The sequence below is a fragment of the Musca autumnalis genome, unplaced genomic scaffold (genome assembly GCF_047663935.1).
Source record: "Musca autumnalis isolate F117 unplaced genomic scaffold, ASM4766393v1 scaffold_548, whole genome shotgun sequence".
Lineage (NCBI taxonomy): Eukaryota > Metazoa > Arthropoda > Insecta > Diptera > Muscidae > Musca > Musca autumnalis.
The window spans coordinates 7,966-25,311 of NW_027412142.1; the positions used below are offsets into that span (position 1 = coordinate 7,966).

At 39.7% G+C, this 17,346-nt stretch overlaps 1 protein-coding gene across 1 annotated transcript; it reads right to left on the reverse strand.

Moving 5' to 3' along the window:
• Positions 1-8,357: 8,357 nt before the first annotated feature.
• Positions 8,358-8,739, reverse strand: LOC141388100 (uncharacterized; the record flags this gene model as incomplete). The annotated part of the gene is made up of 1 exon (XM_073958146.1): positions 8,358-8,739. A coding segment is annotated over one exon (382 nt), but the record flags the coding sequence as incomplete, so codon positions are not given.
• Between the last annotated feature and the right edge of the window lie 8,607 nt (positions 8,740-17,346).

The window sequence follows — 17,346 nt, forward strand, 5'->3', positions numbered from 1 at the left end:
CTCTTCTCTATGCCAGCCGCAGTCGAATGACTCTCACTCTCATTCCAAATATTCTCCCGCCGTTTTGGGATTCTTTTTTTTTTCAACATAGAAATATCTAACGGCACTTGCCCTGTCCACTCAAAGAGCGTGAGAAAAGAAGTTGACCAAAGCAACGACCAATTACTTGTCCGCTCACTTTCCCACACTATTCTGGTGATGTCATTGACGACGGAATTTGTCGTGTTCCACTCAACATGGGGGGGTTGGAGTATAACAACTTTATCACTCAAACAATATCACTCGGGAGTGAATAAACTGAGAAGGAATTGGAGAAAAGAGCGAGAGAGCGAGGAGGGAAAAAAAAACAGTAACACAAAATAGTTTCAGGTCTCCTCCATTACAGCACTCACAATGCAAATCATTCACTGTGTATCAAATGAAGTAAGAAGATGGATCGCAAACCCACTAGACCAAGACGTGTTGTTAGCACGCCACAACCGCCAAAACCACATGTTCCCCCACTAGAGGCTCGACCCCGTATCGTTTCCGACCAACTGTTGGTGCCACGTCTGGTTCGTTTCCAAACGGGGAATGACGACAACAACCCACCGCCTCTGCTTCGATTTCAACACACCGTACCAACTGATCAACGGCGTTCGTCTTCGGCCACGTCAGCTAATACACCCCAGTCGATGCCGGTTTTAGGAAACCCCACGTCCATAGTCTCGGCCACCGCAGAACATAGGGGACAGAGGTTGGTGGTGGAAACCCCCACCGTGGCGCAGGGTTCCTCGTCAAGAGTGGTTATTACCGGCCAGCAACGAGAACAAATACGGTTACAGGAGGACAATAGACGTCCCTCCCAGTTAGTAAGTCACCCAGAACGCGAGCTGACACGTTGGCTGCAATCACTGCGAATATGCATCGTCGTCCCATTAAAACACCGCAACAACCAAAGATAGGAACATCATTAACATATTTATACCCTACACCACTATGTGGGGAGGGTATTATAAGTTGGTTTTGGCCAAAAAGTTTGTAACGCATCGAAATAATGGTCGTAGACCCATACTTATATATACCAAAATGAATGTCTCGACGAGCTGAGTCGATCTGGCTATGTGTGTCCGTCCGTCAGTCCGTCCGTCCGTCCGTCCGTCTGTCCGTCTGTCCGTCTGTCCATCTAAACCTTGTAATCACGCTACAGGTCGCAATTTTGATCGGATCGTCACGAAATTTTGGGTGTTGATGAGGGTGCCGGAGGGGAAGAAGCCTATTGATTTTGGTGATGGCCGGATAATATTTAGGGGTCGGAAAGGCCAAAAAACGTAGGTGGATAAAAAGACAACGATTTTTTCCAAAGCGAATATCTCAACTTCTATATGGGGTATACCAAAAGCAAAACCTGACAATGAAAGCAGAAAATATCACCTTTCGAATGATGTAAAGTAGGTGCTCGTAGGTGATCAAACAACGAAGATATCACAATAGTAGCCAATAAAACCCCAATTTTAATTTTTGCGATTTTAATTATATTGACGAATATCACAGCTTTAGATAAAAATTTTCCAAAAGCAAAGCCTGACTATGAAAGTAGAACATACCTACGTCGGCGTAGGTAACCAAATAACGGAGATATCGCAATAGTCGGTAATACATCCCATTTTTCTATTTTTTTGGAAATCACGCTACAGGTCGCAATTTTGATCGGATCGTCACGAAAATTTGAGGGTTAATGGGGGTCTCACAGATGAAGAAGCCTATTGATTTTGGTGATGGTCGGATAATATTTAGGGGTCGGAATGGGCAAACACTTATTTGGAGAAAAGTCAACATTTTATTTCAAAGCCAATATCTCTGTTTCTTTAAGAGGTATATCAAAAGCAAGACCTGCCCAGGAAAGTAGAAAATATCACCTTTACAACGATGTAAAGTAGGTTGTCGTAGGTGGTCAAATAGCAGAGATATGGCAATAGTCGATAATGCATCCCATTTTCCGATTATTTTGTAATCACGCCACAGCTTGCAATTTTGATCGGATCGTCACGAAATTTTAGGGGTTAATGGGGGTCCCACAGAGGAAGAAGCCTACTGATTTTAATGATGGTCGGATAATATTTAGGGGTCGGAATGGTCAAAAACTCATTTGGAGACAAATTCAAAGTTTTATACTTTGTGAATATATTGGCTTTTAGTAGGGGTATTCCAACGGCAAAACCTGTCAATGGAAGAAGAAAATTTTTCCTTTACATTGGCGTAAAGCAGGTTGGCGAAGGTGGTCAAACAAGGGAGATACCACAATAGTGTGTAATGCATCCAATTCTTCCATTTTTTGCAATCAAGCTACAGGTCGTAATTTTGATCGGATGGTCACGAAAGTTTGTTTGCTTATGGGGGTCCCAGAGAGAAAGAGGCATATTATTTTTGGTGGTAGTCGGATTATATTCCCTAAAAGAAATGTTTACCAGTGAAAACCTTATGCACAGGGGTAGTGGTGTAGGGTATCACATGGTCGGCCCCGTCCCGACTATAGCCTTTGCTCACTTGTTTTATATTGTCTTAAAAAAAAACCAACAACAAGAATAAACTGTTTCCATTATGGCTGTACAACAGCATTTGTTTGTCATTATGGCTGTAGGACAGCCGATATTAAGCTGTAGGACAGCACTAAGAATTTCGAATTAGATTAAGATTTTAAAAGTTGTAGTTCGGAAGGAGATTATAATGAAAATAAATAAATAGATAAATAAATATGGAAAACTACAAACGAAAAGTTGACTCGAGCTCTCCCCCCGGAGGGTTAATTACACCTATAGCAAAGACATAAGTATGGAGGGAGGGGACAATTCATATACTCTAGTTCCAGATACTTGCATTATTCCTCTTTGTGTCGAATCTCTCTTATCTGCAGCCTTGCAATTATGATTTTTCAAGGCGAATTTAACAAGGTGATCCAATAGGCGAATTCAGGCCATAGTCTTCATTTGCTGAGCGAAATATCCACAATATGTAGAAGAAAACAGTAAGTTGTTCTCCTCGAAGCTTAACTAAACATATTGTACACAAGTATTCTTTGTAAAAGAGAGATATTTCTTATTTATTCTTTATTAAAATATGTTTCGACAGCAAATGAAGACATCAGTTGGTATTATTGTATCACCTTATTTCTTGCACCATGGGTTGTTTTATATACACAAAACATACGGATTTTGTCCTATCTTTACCATACCATGTCTTCGCTAACACTAAGGTGGTGCGGGCCTCGGCCAAAACTCTGTCAACACAAATATAGGGAGATTAGAATAAGGGAAACGAATATACGTTTTTTTTCCCGATGTGAGGGGGGAGATGTAACGTGACCGCTACATTTTGACCCTTCCTACCATAAATGGCCCACTATTGCAATAGAGACAACAACACCATACGCTGTTGGTGGACATGCCACTAGTATCAACCATTTGTGGTTCGTACTACTATCACTAAGAGTAATGTGGAATTCAGTGTATTTCCTGTTGTCTCGCCTTACAAATAATTCTCATTCACTCCGTAAACCCGGATGGATAAGATGTTTAGTTTTCGTCGGTGAATGGGTCGAGTGCTGGCGTTAAACGAAGTACAAGATAAGACGTGTGGCATTGTCCGCAGTCACTTGAACCGAACCTAACAACAGCCGTCGGCCTGCGATTCGCTCGCTCCTTGCGATTTGTTCGCTCCTTGCGATTTGTTCGCTCCTTGCGATTTGTTCGCTCCTTGCGATTTGTTCGCTCCTTGCGATTTGTTCGCTCCTGCCGATTCGTTCGCTCCTTGCGATTTGTTCGCTCCTGTCGATTCGTTCGCTCCTTGCGATTCGTTCGCTCCTGTCGATTCGTTCGCTCCTTGCGATTTGTTCGCTCCTGTCGATTCGTTCGCTCCTTGCGATTTGTTCGCTCCTGTCGATTCGTTCGCTCCTTGCGATTTGTTCGCTCCTGCCGATTCGTTCGCTCCTTGCGATTTGTTCGCTCCTTGCGATTTGTTCGCTCCTGCCGATTCGTTCGCTCCTTGCGATTTGTTCGCTCCTGCCGATTCGTTCGCTCCTTGCGATTTGTTCGCTCCGTTACCTAACCATTTCCGACTCTTCTCTTTGCAGAGTAGCAGAACCGATCGTCAACAGCCGAGTACTGTCAATCACCCGAAAGCCGCCCAGCCGATTGTCGATCCAACACCGAGCCGAGTACTGCCGAGAGCATCCGAACCGAGCAAACACACCCGACGACTACCCACGAGCCGACCGTATCCGACGGCATCCGATTACCCAGAGCCGAGCAACACATCCGACGATTGCCGACGAGCAACCAACAATCGAATATCACCGAGCCGATCCACATATCCGACGACTGTCGAGCCGACAGCCAACCGAATATCACCGAACCGACCTCTACATCCGAAGGCTAACGAGCCGACTGCAAACCGAACTCGAATACCAGCGAGCAATCCGTGGCTGTTCCCAATTCCACCAACCACTACTGTTAATACTGAAACATTGAATATTCTGAATACTCCGTAACTGTGTAAATAAAGCATTAAAACTTAACTAAGTGTTTTCCTTCCTTAAGGTTTGTGGGTCCTTAAGACGACCCTGGAAACGGCTGAGCTAACCTCAGCCTTCGGTAAAACCACTCGTTATAAGAGGCTATACCAAAACGTGGAACCATATATCAAAGGACGCATCGGTGCAAAATTTTAGCTTGCTAACTTACAGCTAGTTAGGTCGAAAAGTTTAGCTAACCCCTCAAAATGCCGAAAATCGAAAGGTACCGTTATATGGGCCTGTATTTAAACATAGATATACGTTGAAAATTTTTGATGGAAAAGTTTCGTGAGAGCAAGGAACATCGAATGCCAAACTACGTATAGTTAAAAGAAAAATAACTAATGCCCTGAAAATCCCGAAAATCGGGAAGTACCATTATATGGGGGTTATTCTTAAACATGGACTTATGTTGAAAAATTTTGGTGGAGATATTTTGTGACTGCAGGGAACCTCAAATGTCAAATTACATGGTCAAGGATGCCTCACTGTACATAACATGGCGACCTACACGCACGGCTTAATTTTTTCTGGCACAACGACATGTTCAAGGCCACGATTAAATTCATTAACCAGTCTTTCATAGTGCTATAGGATGGTTCTTTATTGACATACAAAGATTTAATTTGATCGATGTACTGTTGCTGTGAATATCTATGTCGCAATTTGTGAAAAATTATCGGACAAAAATGTTCACAAGAAATTTCCTTTTTTTTTGCAAAGTGATTTTGTCAATTCACTGTAAACCACACAACACATGGTCGTATGTCAAACTGTCCTGAGTACGCTTAGACTAAAAACTGTCAAACTTTCCAAAAAATTGCCAAAGGACGACTGGCGACACTGCGTGTTACCTAGGCCGCACACTTTTCTAATTCCCCTGGTAACTCAATGACATGCGAAATGTAAACAAAACACATTTGTCGGCCATTTTTTATTCTAAATAAATAGGAGTAGGAAATCTACGATAGTATCGATTTTATCGATATTTTAAAACGGAAATATCGAAAAAAATCGACTGGGACCGATATCGTTAGTAGAGTGGTTTTAAAAAATCGATGTCGTATTTTTTAATCCAGCAACCTCCTAAAATGTTTAGTTTTGTTAAAAATTAAGATTGCCAAAGGTCTTCAGGATTTAGCTTGAAACCTGGAAATCCTTTCGAAATGGGAGTTAAGAATATGTTGTTGCTGTAAAACTTCTGTACAAGATTGGCTTCCCAAATTTTTCCTAGGTTGTACCGTTTTTGAGACATACAAGTTTAAGTTGGGAAATTGCAGTCATGACATTGTTTTATAAGGAGGCGATACAGTCAATCCATTGTCCTAATTTGAACTTCTACATCTCAATAACGGTAAAAACTACGAAAATATCGTGAAAGTCCTAGCTACAACATCTTCTTTAGTCCCATTTCAAAAGGACTTACGGACTTAAAAATGTCAACTTGAATCGCGATTTATTTAAAAAGCGCTCCGGCGATTTTTATACCCTACTCCACTATGTGGAAAGGGTATTATAAGTTTGTTTTGGTAAAAATTCATGTAACACCGCGAAATATTCGTCGGAAACCCCAATGTGGTATACCAATCTTCATATCTCGGCGAGGTAAAGCGATTTTGAGTTGTGTGTCCGTCTGTCCATTACAAATTGTAATCAAACTCCACGCCGCAATTATGGACCGATCGTCACGAAATTTGGTATGGAGGTCGGTTTCACATCAGAATAGATCGCAATTTTAATTGGTGATGATCGTGGAATATTTAGCGGGTGAAATGGACCAAAAACATAATTTTTATCTGATTTTGTAGATCCTCTGTAGGTCGCAATAATAGGCAGATCGCCTCGAAATTTTAAATAAGGTAAGAGTATATGACAAAGAAGAACCTTGCAATTTGAGATGGCGGTAAGATAATATTTAGAGGGTTAAATGGACCAAAACTTTTGTGTGAAAATTGTGAAAATTTTTAATATACAGCTTATATCTTTATTCATTGCAGAGACATTCCTGGCAAGTATGCTATACTTGGAAGAGGAATGCTTGACCTTTCTATCGATGTCAATTGTGTTGGCAAACATGATAAGATAACAGAGTTACGCCCTAATATACCCTGTTATTTGTTTGCAGTGTAATCATAAACACGCTAGAGGTCGCAATTATAGCTCAATAATCACGAAATTTTGCACGAGGTAAGAGTTTCGGTAGAGGAAGATGCTTAGAACATTGGATGATGATCTGATATTATTTAGCGGGTGAAATTGACCATTAATTTTGTATGAAAAATACAAAAAAATATTTTTGGTCTATATTTTATTTCCTGGAGGGCATATACCGGCAAAGTAGACTACATATACAAATAGAACTACTGATCTTCCCCATGATGAAAATTGCAATAAAGCGTCTGCTAGATTACGGGCCTACTGCTTAATATATAATGAGTTTTGTGTAGAGAACCACATTTTCCATTCCCAGTTGTTGCGTTATTGCAAATTACATGGCGCCCTAACGTTTTAATTGTCCAATTGGATTTTTATACATACATGGCATGGGTCGCTTTGCCACCTTTTTTCAAAACAATTTCCCAGGCAGGAAATCAAATCAAATCAAATTTTCAACGGTTTCAAAATATCCTTCAGTAAAGTTTGCGACATTTTCTGAGTATTTCAGTCATGTTAAACTACTCTACAAGTGGTGTCTTAGACACGCCGTTCGGACTCGGAGATTAGCTGTGGGTTCCATATCATTGAGCGTTGTCCTTTTTGGGATGTTTATGAAACAATTATTATGTTATTATTTAACCTAGGTGTGCTACGGTACCAGAAACCACAAATTTACTTCTTACAATAAGTTTATTTGTTCCATAAAAAAATTTTGATATGTGAAAAGCTAATTCCCTTGGGTAAAGGTGTAGGGTATTACATGGTCGGCCCCGCCCGACTATAGCCTTGGCTTACTTGTTTTTTAGTCTTTTGATTTTTCTCATATATGCACATTGTAGTTTCAGAATCCGCAAAAATTTTCCAGGTGTAAGCACCTTCCATTTAAATATAATTCAAGAGCACCGTGTATGCTAATGGGTATACGGTGGGATTTTGAGAACCTATACTTTAAGATATTTTTTAGATCTAATAAATATCTCGGCGTAATGTCTTTAGTGCAATCTCTGACCAAAAAAAATCCTTTTTCATAAACTCAAAACTTCGTTTAAAATTTCGAAGATTGTGACCTACGCAGCCACTACAAATTCGCATAAAAATAATATGTTGATCCATTTCCCTGGATAAATATTTTTCAGTCATTGCCAATAACAACATTTCGTAACGATCGGGATAATTGCGTGCTGGAATTTGATTACAATTTATAATGGACCGACGAACGGAAACTTATAGCTTGATCGCTTTAATTTGTCGAGATATGAAAAATGGTACACCAACGAATATTTCGCGGTTTTACTAGAATTTTGGGCAAAAAATACCCTTGAAATACCCCGTCTACATTGTAGTATAGGCTTGAAAGACGCCGGTAGTTTATTCTAGGGTATATTTGGTGAATTTTTTACATATGTCATCGTAGTCCCCCAGGTAACAAAAATTATTGGTATGTGTCCACTTGAGTTCAAAGTAAAAGATATGGTACTTTGCAAAGTTAAAACCGATCTAGACCTTTTATTGGTATCAATCATATAGTGTTGTTATGATGATGAATTCTTAAATAATTTAAAATTCCTAAATAAAACGCTCACACCTACGTATCGTCAACCCTTTGATAAAACCCTAGGTAGGCAGTTTTTATACAATTTTTTTTTTAAATTTAATGTTCGCTACCTTCACTCAAGCCATGTATGTCTTTATGCTGATATCTAGCGAACTGGTCAAATGATGCAATTCCTTGCATTCCATGCAAAAGCTGACCTGATTGTAAAGAATTGGTCACTTGTTCTGAAGTTGTCGTTGTGCAGTATGTTGCTGCCGCTGGTGGATACCGATATCCGGCTACGTGTTGTCCATAGGCTGCAACTGCTGCTGCTGCCAAACTAAACGGAAATCCGTGTCCAAGTGCCTGACTGGCCAAGGCAGCCATATGTAACGGTTCGCCACTTTCCTTGCCCCACGAACACTTGACCAACTGTTGATTTATCTCGGTATTGTGTACGGCAACAATTGCATGTGTTGCAGCTTCCTTTGTTGCATAACTGAAATTGAGAGAAAATCAGACATTTTCAGATCCATATGCATTGGAATGTATGTACATGTGTATGTGTAATCAGTCCCATGCCAATTGTGTGTGACTGTGTGTGTGCTTGTGTCGTATGCATATAAATGAAATTCGTGTGGGCAATGCATGCCATCAATGTAGTGGAAAAATGCATTCATATTTATGGGGGTGGCAGCTGGGGTGTGAGTGAGTGACCCTTACGTCTACACATAATATATATGTATGTGTTGGTATGTGTGTCCCATGTTATGTGCCTTGCAACATACTTTACTTAAAATCATGAAATAATGCAGGAAGTACTTTTCTGTTAAATGCATGTGACCTTAATTGATATAAAGTAAAGTCAAGATGATATTGCATGGAGCTGTAAAATTGATGGCACAGAATGCAAAAGTTCACTTAACACCATCATTTCGTTAATTGCATGATTGTTAACGATAAATGTAGTGCGAGCCAGATGAGTGTGAGAGAAACGAACTTGCATGCCTCCTGCCTACACACTTGTACACACGCACCAACCCTCAATCGACTTAAAAGGCTACATGGAAAATCATATTCAAATAACGGTTCCATTTATAAGTATTTAAGTAAATGTATTTCGGAAAATTGCTATAAAAATTGAGGTATGTATCAGAATTTTTGTTAATCCATACTATTGTAATGGACAAATTGCAGAGCCTTTTAAAATACCATTATTGCTGTGGAGCTGTAATTTTAAAATTAAAGATGTAAAAGGGGTAGCTTCGGCTGGGCTGAACTCTCCCCCACAAGATATAGAAAAATTCAGATTCACAATAGTAATCTTAATTACTTTCAAATTAAAGAACCTCTAAAAAGTATTAAGTTCAGCCGAGCCGAACTTTTTACACCCTCCACCATAAAATATTCTGAACTTATATGGAAAAAAATATTTTTTTGGCTTATCTTTCCTTTACCGACCCACCTCAGAAAATTATGAAAAAATTACCACAGATAGTGCTTTTTATCCCGATTCCAACCATGTATTGCTTTTGTTGCGGAAATGTATACTTCCCGAGATATAGACCTCCAAAGTTCCACAACGGCCCTAGTCTAAAATTACCACAGATAGTACTTTTTACACCGAATCCAACGAAAATATTTAATTTAAAAGAAAATGTTGTTCCCATTCCCGAGATTTGCACCTGTTCATAGGAAAAAGTCTTAAATCCCGGCCGAAGGCCGGCTATTTACAGAAAAATATCTAATTTAAAAGAAAATTTTGTTCCCATTCCCGACATTTGCACCTGTCCATAGGAGAAAGTCTTAAATCCCGGCCGAAGGCCGGCTATTTAGAGAAAAATAGGTTAGGGCCTTTGTGGATCTTTTGAGGCCCATATCTCGGGAAGTATACATTTCAACAAAAGCAATACATCGTTGGATTCGTTGTAAAAAGCACTATCTCTGGTAATTTTTTCATAGTTTTCTGCGGTGGTTTGCCAAAATTTTAGACCAGGGCCATTGTGGAACTTTGGAGGCCCATATCACGGGAAGTATACATTTCCGCAACAAAAGCAATACATCGTTGGAATTGGGATAAAAAGCACTATCTGTGGTAATTGTTTTCATAATTTTCTGCGATGTTTTGCCAAAGTTATAGGTTAGGGCCTTTGTGGATCTTTGGAGGCCCATATCTCGGGAAGTATACATTTCCGCAACAAAAGCAATACATGGTTGAAATCGGGATAAAAAGCACTATCTGTGGTAATTTTTTTCCTAATTTTCTGTGGTGGGTCGGTAAAGGAAAGGAGTTCCATTTTTTTTTGTTACGAAAGTACCAATGGAGAAGTTTTTTTGACCACTGCAATAACCAAATACTTAATTTTAGCTAATCAGGAAAGCTAAAAACTTGAAAATACTTAAAATCGGGCGGTACTGTTTTTGATGGAGAAGTTTTCAACCACTGGGAACCATAAATGCCATGGGAACCAAGCTCAACAAAAACTTTAGCTTACAACGTTCTGATGATTACAAGGTGTTAAGGATGGATCGCACCAGAAGTAGAGGTGGGGTATTAGCTTTCCTATTGCACCAGTCTGTTCAATACAGACCTACCTCGCTTGAGCCTGTCTCTAATGAATGTATGGGGGTAGCAATCAGGTGTGGAACTGCCGAGATAGAGTTGCTGAACGTATACATCCGCGCCAGGAAATAGCTGTTACGAGCCTGACAGCGCTGTTAGAGGGGTGTAGCGCTGGCTGAGCAGATCTACGTTTTGAACGGTCAATGAGAACGCCCCTACCAGAATTAGAGGAGAGTGTCAAAGTTCCCAAGAAATAACCATAGTGTCACTAGGTCTGACAAGTGACGTTTCCTGGCAACCCGTAATTTTCCTCGGATCAGACCATCTCCCCATAAATGCCTCCATTAGCAGAACACCCGATTTCATCACCTCCGAACGCCGCACGTTCGTCAATCACAGGAAAGCTGATTGGCCGAGTTTCAGAGAGTTCACTAATCACCGCTTCAGAGAACTGCCCAATGCTTCTGATGTTCGGGTAGCGGAAAGGACGTTCCGAGACATCATCACTGCTGCAGCCTCTCGCCATATCCCTGGTGGTCGAATACTCGAAGTAAGACCAAACTTCCCAGCAGATACGACGGGATTAGGAAACGAGCGTAATGAGCTTCGTCGAGCCAACTCCAATGACCCGAGAATCAGGGAGCTGATACTGGAAGTTAACCGTCTGGTCAGCGAGCATAAACGGGACAAGTGTTTACTTCATCTGAAGAGTTGCAACATAGTGAATTGTGGGCAACGGTTAAGTCACTCTCGAACCCTGGAAGGATGGAAGATAAGACCTCAGTCACGTCTGCGACGTTACGTTGACTGGCCCGAAGAGGTGCGCGAATTATTTCAATCGACAATTTGTCGAGCACCTCGAGAGCGACAGGGTGAAGAGGAGAGTATTACGTCGCATCAGATCTCTTCCTGTCGAGGATGAACCCCCACAGTTTACAATGGATGATGTTGCGAATGCCATCGGGAACGCTAAATCATCCAAATCGTTGAGCGCTGATGGAATCTCCATGGTAATGCTGAGCCTGTAGTGGAGTATCTCACTAAAGTTCTCAACTTGTAGCTTGTAGTCGCCCTTCTTGTTCCCGAAGTCTGAAAAATGGGCAGGGTGATCCCGCTACGGAAGCCAGGCAAGGATGCCATCAAAAGTAAATCGTGCAGGCCGACTTCGCTTTACTCGCCCTTAGTAAATACCCTTGAGGCCTTAGTCCTCCCCGGTATCAGAAATAGCTATCATGTTGCTGATCATCAGCATGGATTTCGTAAGCAGCACAGCAGGACAACAGCGCTACACGCCATCTCCATATATATTTGTCAAGGACTCAACCAGAGACCGCCGTGTGATAGAACAGTGATGGTGGTGCTTGACTTATCAAAAGCCTTTGATACAGTCAGACATTGAGTAAACAACTCTCCGGCTAAGCTTGAAACGTTGGATAGTCAATAATACGTGTAGACGTCAGTCGTACGTCGAATTCAGGAACAAGAAGTCCAAACCCCGTAGACTAAAACAGGGAGTTCCCCAAGTTGGGGTGATATCTCCGGAAATGTTGAACCTCTACCTCTCCTGCATTCCGCCCACTCCAGACAGCTTCGAAATCATAACGAATGCGGATGATTGCACGATCCTGGCGTCATCTGTGAGAGACTGAACTCTTATTTAACCGATCTTACCACATGTTTCCACTCGCAGAATATGCAGATTTCCGTGGACAGCGCAGTTTGGAAGAGAGTTGAATGTTGTGGTCGACGGTAGCAGAATTCCGGCCACAAACTGACCCAAAATTTTACGTTTCACATTCGACACTACATTCAAGTCGTGCGGCACGGCACAGCTATCTGCGACAAACTAAAAAGTAGGAACAAGGTCCTCAAGTCCTTAGCCGGCAGCACTTGGGGTGCAGATAAAGAAACCTTGTTGACCACGTATAACGCGATAGGTCGGTCTGTGGTAAGCTATGCGGCTCCAGTTTGGTCCCCGAGATTATAGGAATTGGAAAAAGATTCAAACCTGTCAGAATTCTGCCCGGAGAACAGCCACAGGGTGCCTCATCAAGTCTTCAGTGGACCATCTACATGAGGAGGCAAAGATTCTTCCAATACAGCAACACAATGTGATGCTTTCGTTGCAATACTTACTTGGGTGATAACGTGAGATCCATCCGAATAACCATCTGGTGGGTAGTCCCGACACATTCAGGCATATCAGGACGGATATCCACGCTCTTGAGGGAGAGGTCCAACGATACAGGGAAGAACCCCTAGATCAACACGCATGTCAAGCAGGTTTAAATAGCATTCACATGGATGCACACTAAAATATAATGTGAATAAAGTCCTCGGAGTACATCTCTCATCTATCGTAGCTTAGGAGCGTCAGTTGACACGACAAACCAGAGTAGTTTTGGCTCAACTACGCTCAGGATATTGCAGTCGCCTTAATTCTTATTCGGGGGAAATCGACCGCGCCGTGCAAGACATGAGCGCAGTATGCGGCATGGGCCCGTGCGACTCAAAACACCTTTTCAACTGCCTACTCATCTAACTCCAGTGGATCTGTGTCTACATCACATCAAATCAGCCACTTTCCTGGAACTGAGGATAGACCCTGAGCCAGATTGAACAGAAGAACGAACATACAAACATAACAATAAACACTGTTACAACAACAACATAAATGCCGAAGGACATTCAACATTGCCACAAAATGTTGATAAAAACTAAAAAGAAACTGTAATCAGTGGTACCGCTTTATTGGGTCACACCGAAAGCGGACCTATGTTGACAATTTTTGTTGAAGAAATTTTGTGACCACTGGAAACCTCAATGTCATATTAATGGTAGTTCAGTCAAAAATATGTCTAATATTTTCAAAATATCTAAAATCGGGAGGTACCAATACATGGGGGCTATAAAAAAACCATAGACCAATGTTGGTAATTTGTATACTCTCCACCACAGTCTGGAGGCTATAATTAAATTTGTCATACCGTTTATAACAAATCGAAATATTTGTCTGTGGCCGTATAAAGTATATATGATGATTTCTGAGTGAAATCATTATTTTTTGCTGTGACGATGCTGCTTATTAGCAAAACAATGCAGTATGTTTTTTTATTTTATTTAATTTTTTTTTTACTAACGGTTCCAAAGAAAGACTCGTAACTTCTTGAATATTGGTTAAATTTGAAAAATCGTTATACTCTACACCACTATGTGGAAAGGGGTCTCGTCGGAGACCCCAAATGTGGTATATACCAATCTTTATATCTCAACGAGATAAAGCGATTTTGACACTTGTGTCCGTCCGTCTGTTCGTTATAAATTGTAATTAAACTCCAGGCCGCAATTATGGACCGATCGTCACGAAATTTTCTATGGAAGTCGGGTTCAGACCAGAATAGATCCCTATTTTTATTGGTGATGATCCTGAAATATTTAGCGCGTGAAATGGACCAAAAACATATTATTTATCCAATTTTGTAGTGGCTCTGTAGGTCGCAATAATAGTCAGATCAACGTGGAATTTAAAATAAGGTAAGAGTATATGACAAAGAAGAAGCTTGCAATTTGAGATGGCGATCAGATAATATTTAGAGGGTTAAATAGACCACAACTTTTGTGTGAAAATTGTAAAAATTTGTAATATACAGTTTATATCTTTGTTCCTGAAAGACACCTTCCTTCCTCGTGAGTTATATTTGGAAGACGATCTCTTGACCTTCCCATTGATGTCAATTATGTTGATGTACGTGATCAGATAACTGAGTTAAATCCTAATATATCCAGTTTTTTGTTTGTAGTGTAATCATAAACACGTTATTATAGTTCAATTGGTCGCGATTACAGCTCGATAGTCACGAAATTTTGCACGAGGTAAGAGTTTTGTTTGAAGAAAATGCCTATAATTTTGCATGATGATCTGATATTATTTAACGGGTGACATAGACCATTAATTTTGTAAGAAAAATATACAAATTTTATTTTTTGTCCACATTTTAATTCCTGGCAATGTAGCCTACATATGAAAAATAAAAACTGACCTTTCCCCCCTGATGCAAATTACAATAACATGTATGTTAGATAATAGGCCTACTGCCTAATATATAATGGGTTTTGTATAGAGAACCACAATTTCCTCCCATGATACAAATTGTCTCTATCATGTCAGAGAAATTTTCAGTTCGGTTGTCCAATTTGATTTTTTATACAAAAACTGCTGTCTGGGTTCGCCTCGCCTCTTATTTTATACCTCAGGATTTTGGGTAATGGGGATACATACAAAATACGACCAAAGATGTGTCTCATCGAAATAATGGTTTTAGACCCCACGGATGTTTGGACGAAATTCTTTTCAGTCAAGTTGGAGTCGATTTAGCCCTGTCCGTTCATCTGTCTCTCTTACTGTCTACCTGGATGGTGCGCACAATAATTCTCGAACGGATCAACCGATTCGAACCAAATTTAATACTTCGTAATATTTTGCCCAAACTGACATTACGTTCGAATATAGGCTATATATATATAGGTCCACACCTTCCCCACAAAAGTTCGATTTTTTTTTCGAAAAATTGTGTGAACGTTAACTGGCGAAGTGAGCAATAGATTTGGTCCACACTTTCCATATATTATCATTATTCCTTCCAGATATAGATCGGTTAAGACTATATCTATCCACACATCCGGTTACTCCCACACAGAATTCGGAAATGTGACATTTAAGAGTCCTCCCGAACAGTTTTGAATTTCTTTTCAGCAGATTGTCCTTGCGGCCACCTCTACTATGGTGCAACTGCAATGGAAGTCCATACTCCGCAAGATAGCTCTCAAGGGGATTTTCTGATTGGTCCAAATTTTGCACACCGTATTATTTCATCCATTCATGTATCAGGTTGGAATATGGACTATATCAGTCCCCTACTTCAAGTATTCCCACACAAAATTTAGGAAAAGTGCAGTTTGAGGACTCGTATCGGATCTATTTCAATTCCTTGAAGAAGGTTCTTTTCATGTTTCAAAAGTTCCAAAAACCCCTGCCGGCTCCAACTAAAATTACAAATCCTAAAAATAATTCTCAATTTTTTTTAAAAAATCAGAAGTTAGTACACTAAAATTGATTTGGTATAGCCACACATTACGATACCTACAGATTCCGCGTATTTTGAAGAGAAGTCGTAATAGAAAATCGATATACCTTTGTTAAAAACAAAATTCCAACAACAACCTCACAGCCAACTGTGTTGATGTTCTTATCAACTCACAGAATTCGATGAATTCTTAGTTGATACGTGCTGACATGTAGCAGAATATTTTGATTTTGGTGTTTCTTTGGAAAAGCCGAAAAGTGTGTGTAATTCTCATTCATATGGGAATACTAGATACTTAAAGAGTTCAATTTTTCGCTAAAAAGGCATCATTTCAAAAACTGAGAAGCAAATTGATAATTCCCTTCGCCGGGATGAAATCATGATATTGATAGCGATCAGTAAAATTTTGCAACACTGTCAGTTCGTTTTGAAAAACATTACTCTCTGTAATAGAGGGTAATAAATGAAGTTGAGCCATTGGGGGAATACTCCAACTCAGGCAAGCGAATCAATATATTTTTATACGACATAATTGTTGGGTTTGTTTCTGTTTTTGGTCAAAGGCTGAGAGTATATCACCGTTAGCGCAGCTGATTTATACTATCTTCTTTGGTGTGTAATTGAATATAATTTTGGAATGTATAAATTTGTTTAAATTATTTGAATTTCTATTCATTATTAGATATTTCTACCGGTATAAAATATATTTTTGATATCAAAATATATTCCCACAATGAACTATTTTCAAAACTGCATTATCAAGCATATTTAAGGTACAAGTGCACAATTTTTGGACGATAGGTCTTCAATAAACTCACAATTTTCCCAAATATCAAATATTAGAGATATAGCGAATTGCTTTGTATATATCAGGAAAAATGTCTAAAATTGTCTTTTCCATTTCAAAAAAATAAAAAAAAATGTTGATACTACATCAATGATTTTTGGTACATAGATTAAGAAAAAAAATCAGCATTCCAAATCTGTTTTCGTTACTAACTTTAATCGTTGCGCGCAAATGATATGACCGTTTTAATTGTGATAAATAGCAAAAATTCTAAAAAAAATCGCGGTTTAATATAGTTAGCTGTTATATCCTATTATCGTAAACTGAATTCGTAACCTTTGCGATGATGCAAAAAATAATCGCAAAGTCTCAATGGATTCGCGAAAAATCAAATTTGTTAAATAATTTCACGTATTTACAAACATATTTTCACGTATTTACAAACATTTTTTTATTCCGTTGTAAAAAAATTTTCGCTTATAGGTTTCCTAGTGGATAATATTATTAGAACCTTACATATTTGTGTTTATTTCAGCTTTAGTCCATATTTTGTTGTATTCAAGTATTTGAATAAAAACAAAATGTTTTACAGTGGATATGAAATTGATTAGTTGCGGGCGGAGGGTAGGGAATACTATAGTTTCAGTTGTCACCAAACAACTTCATCAGTTC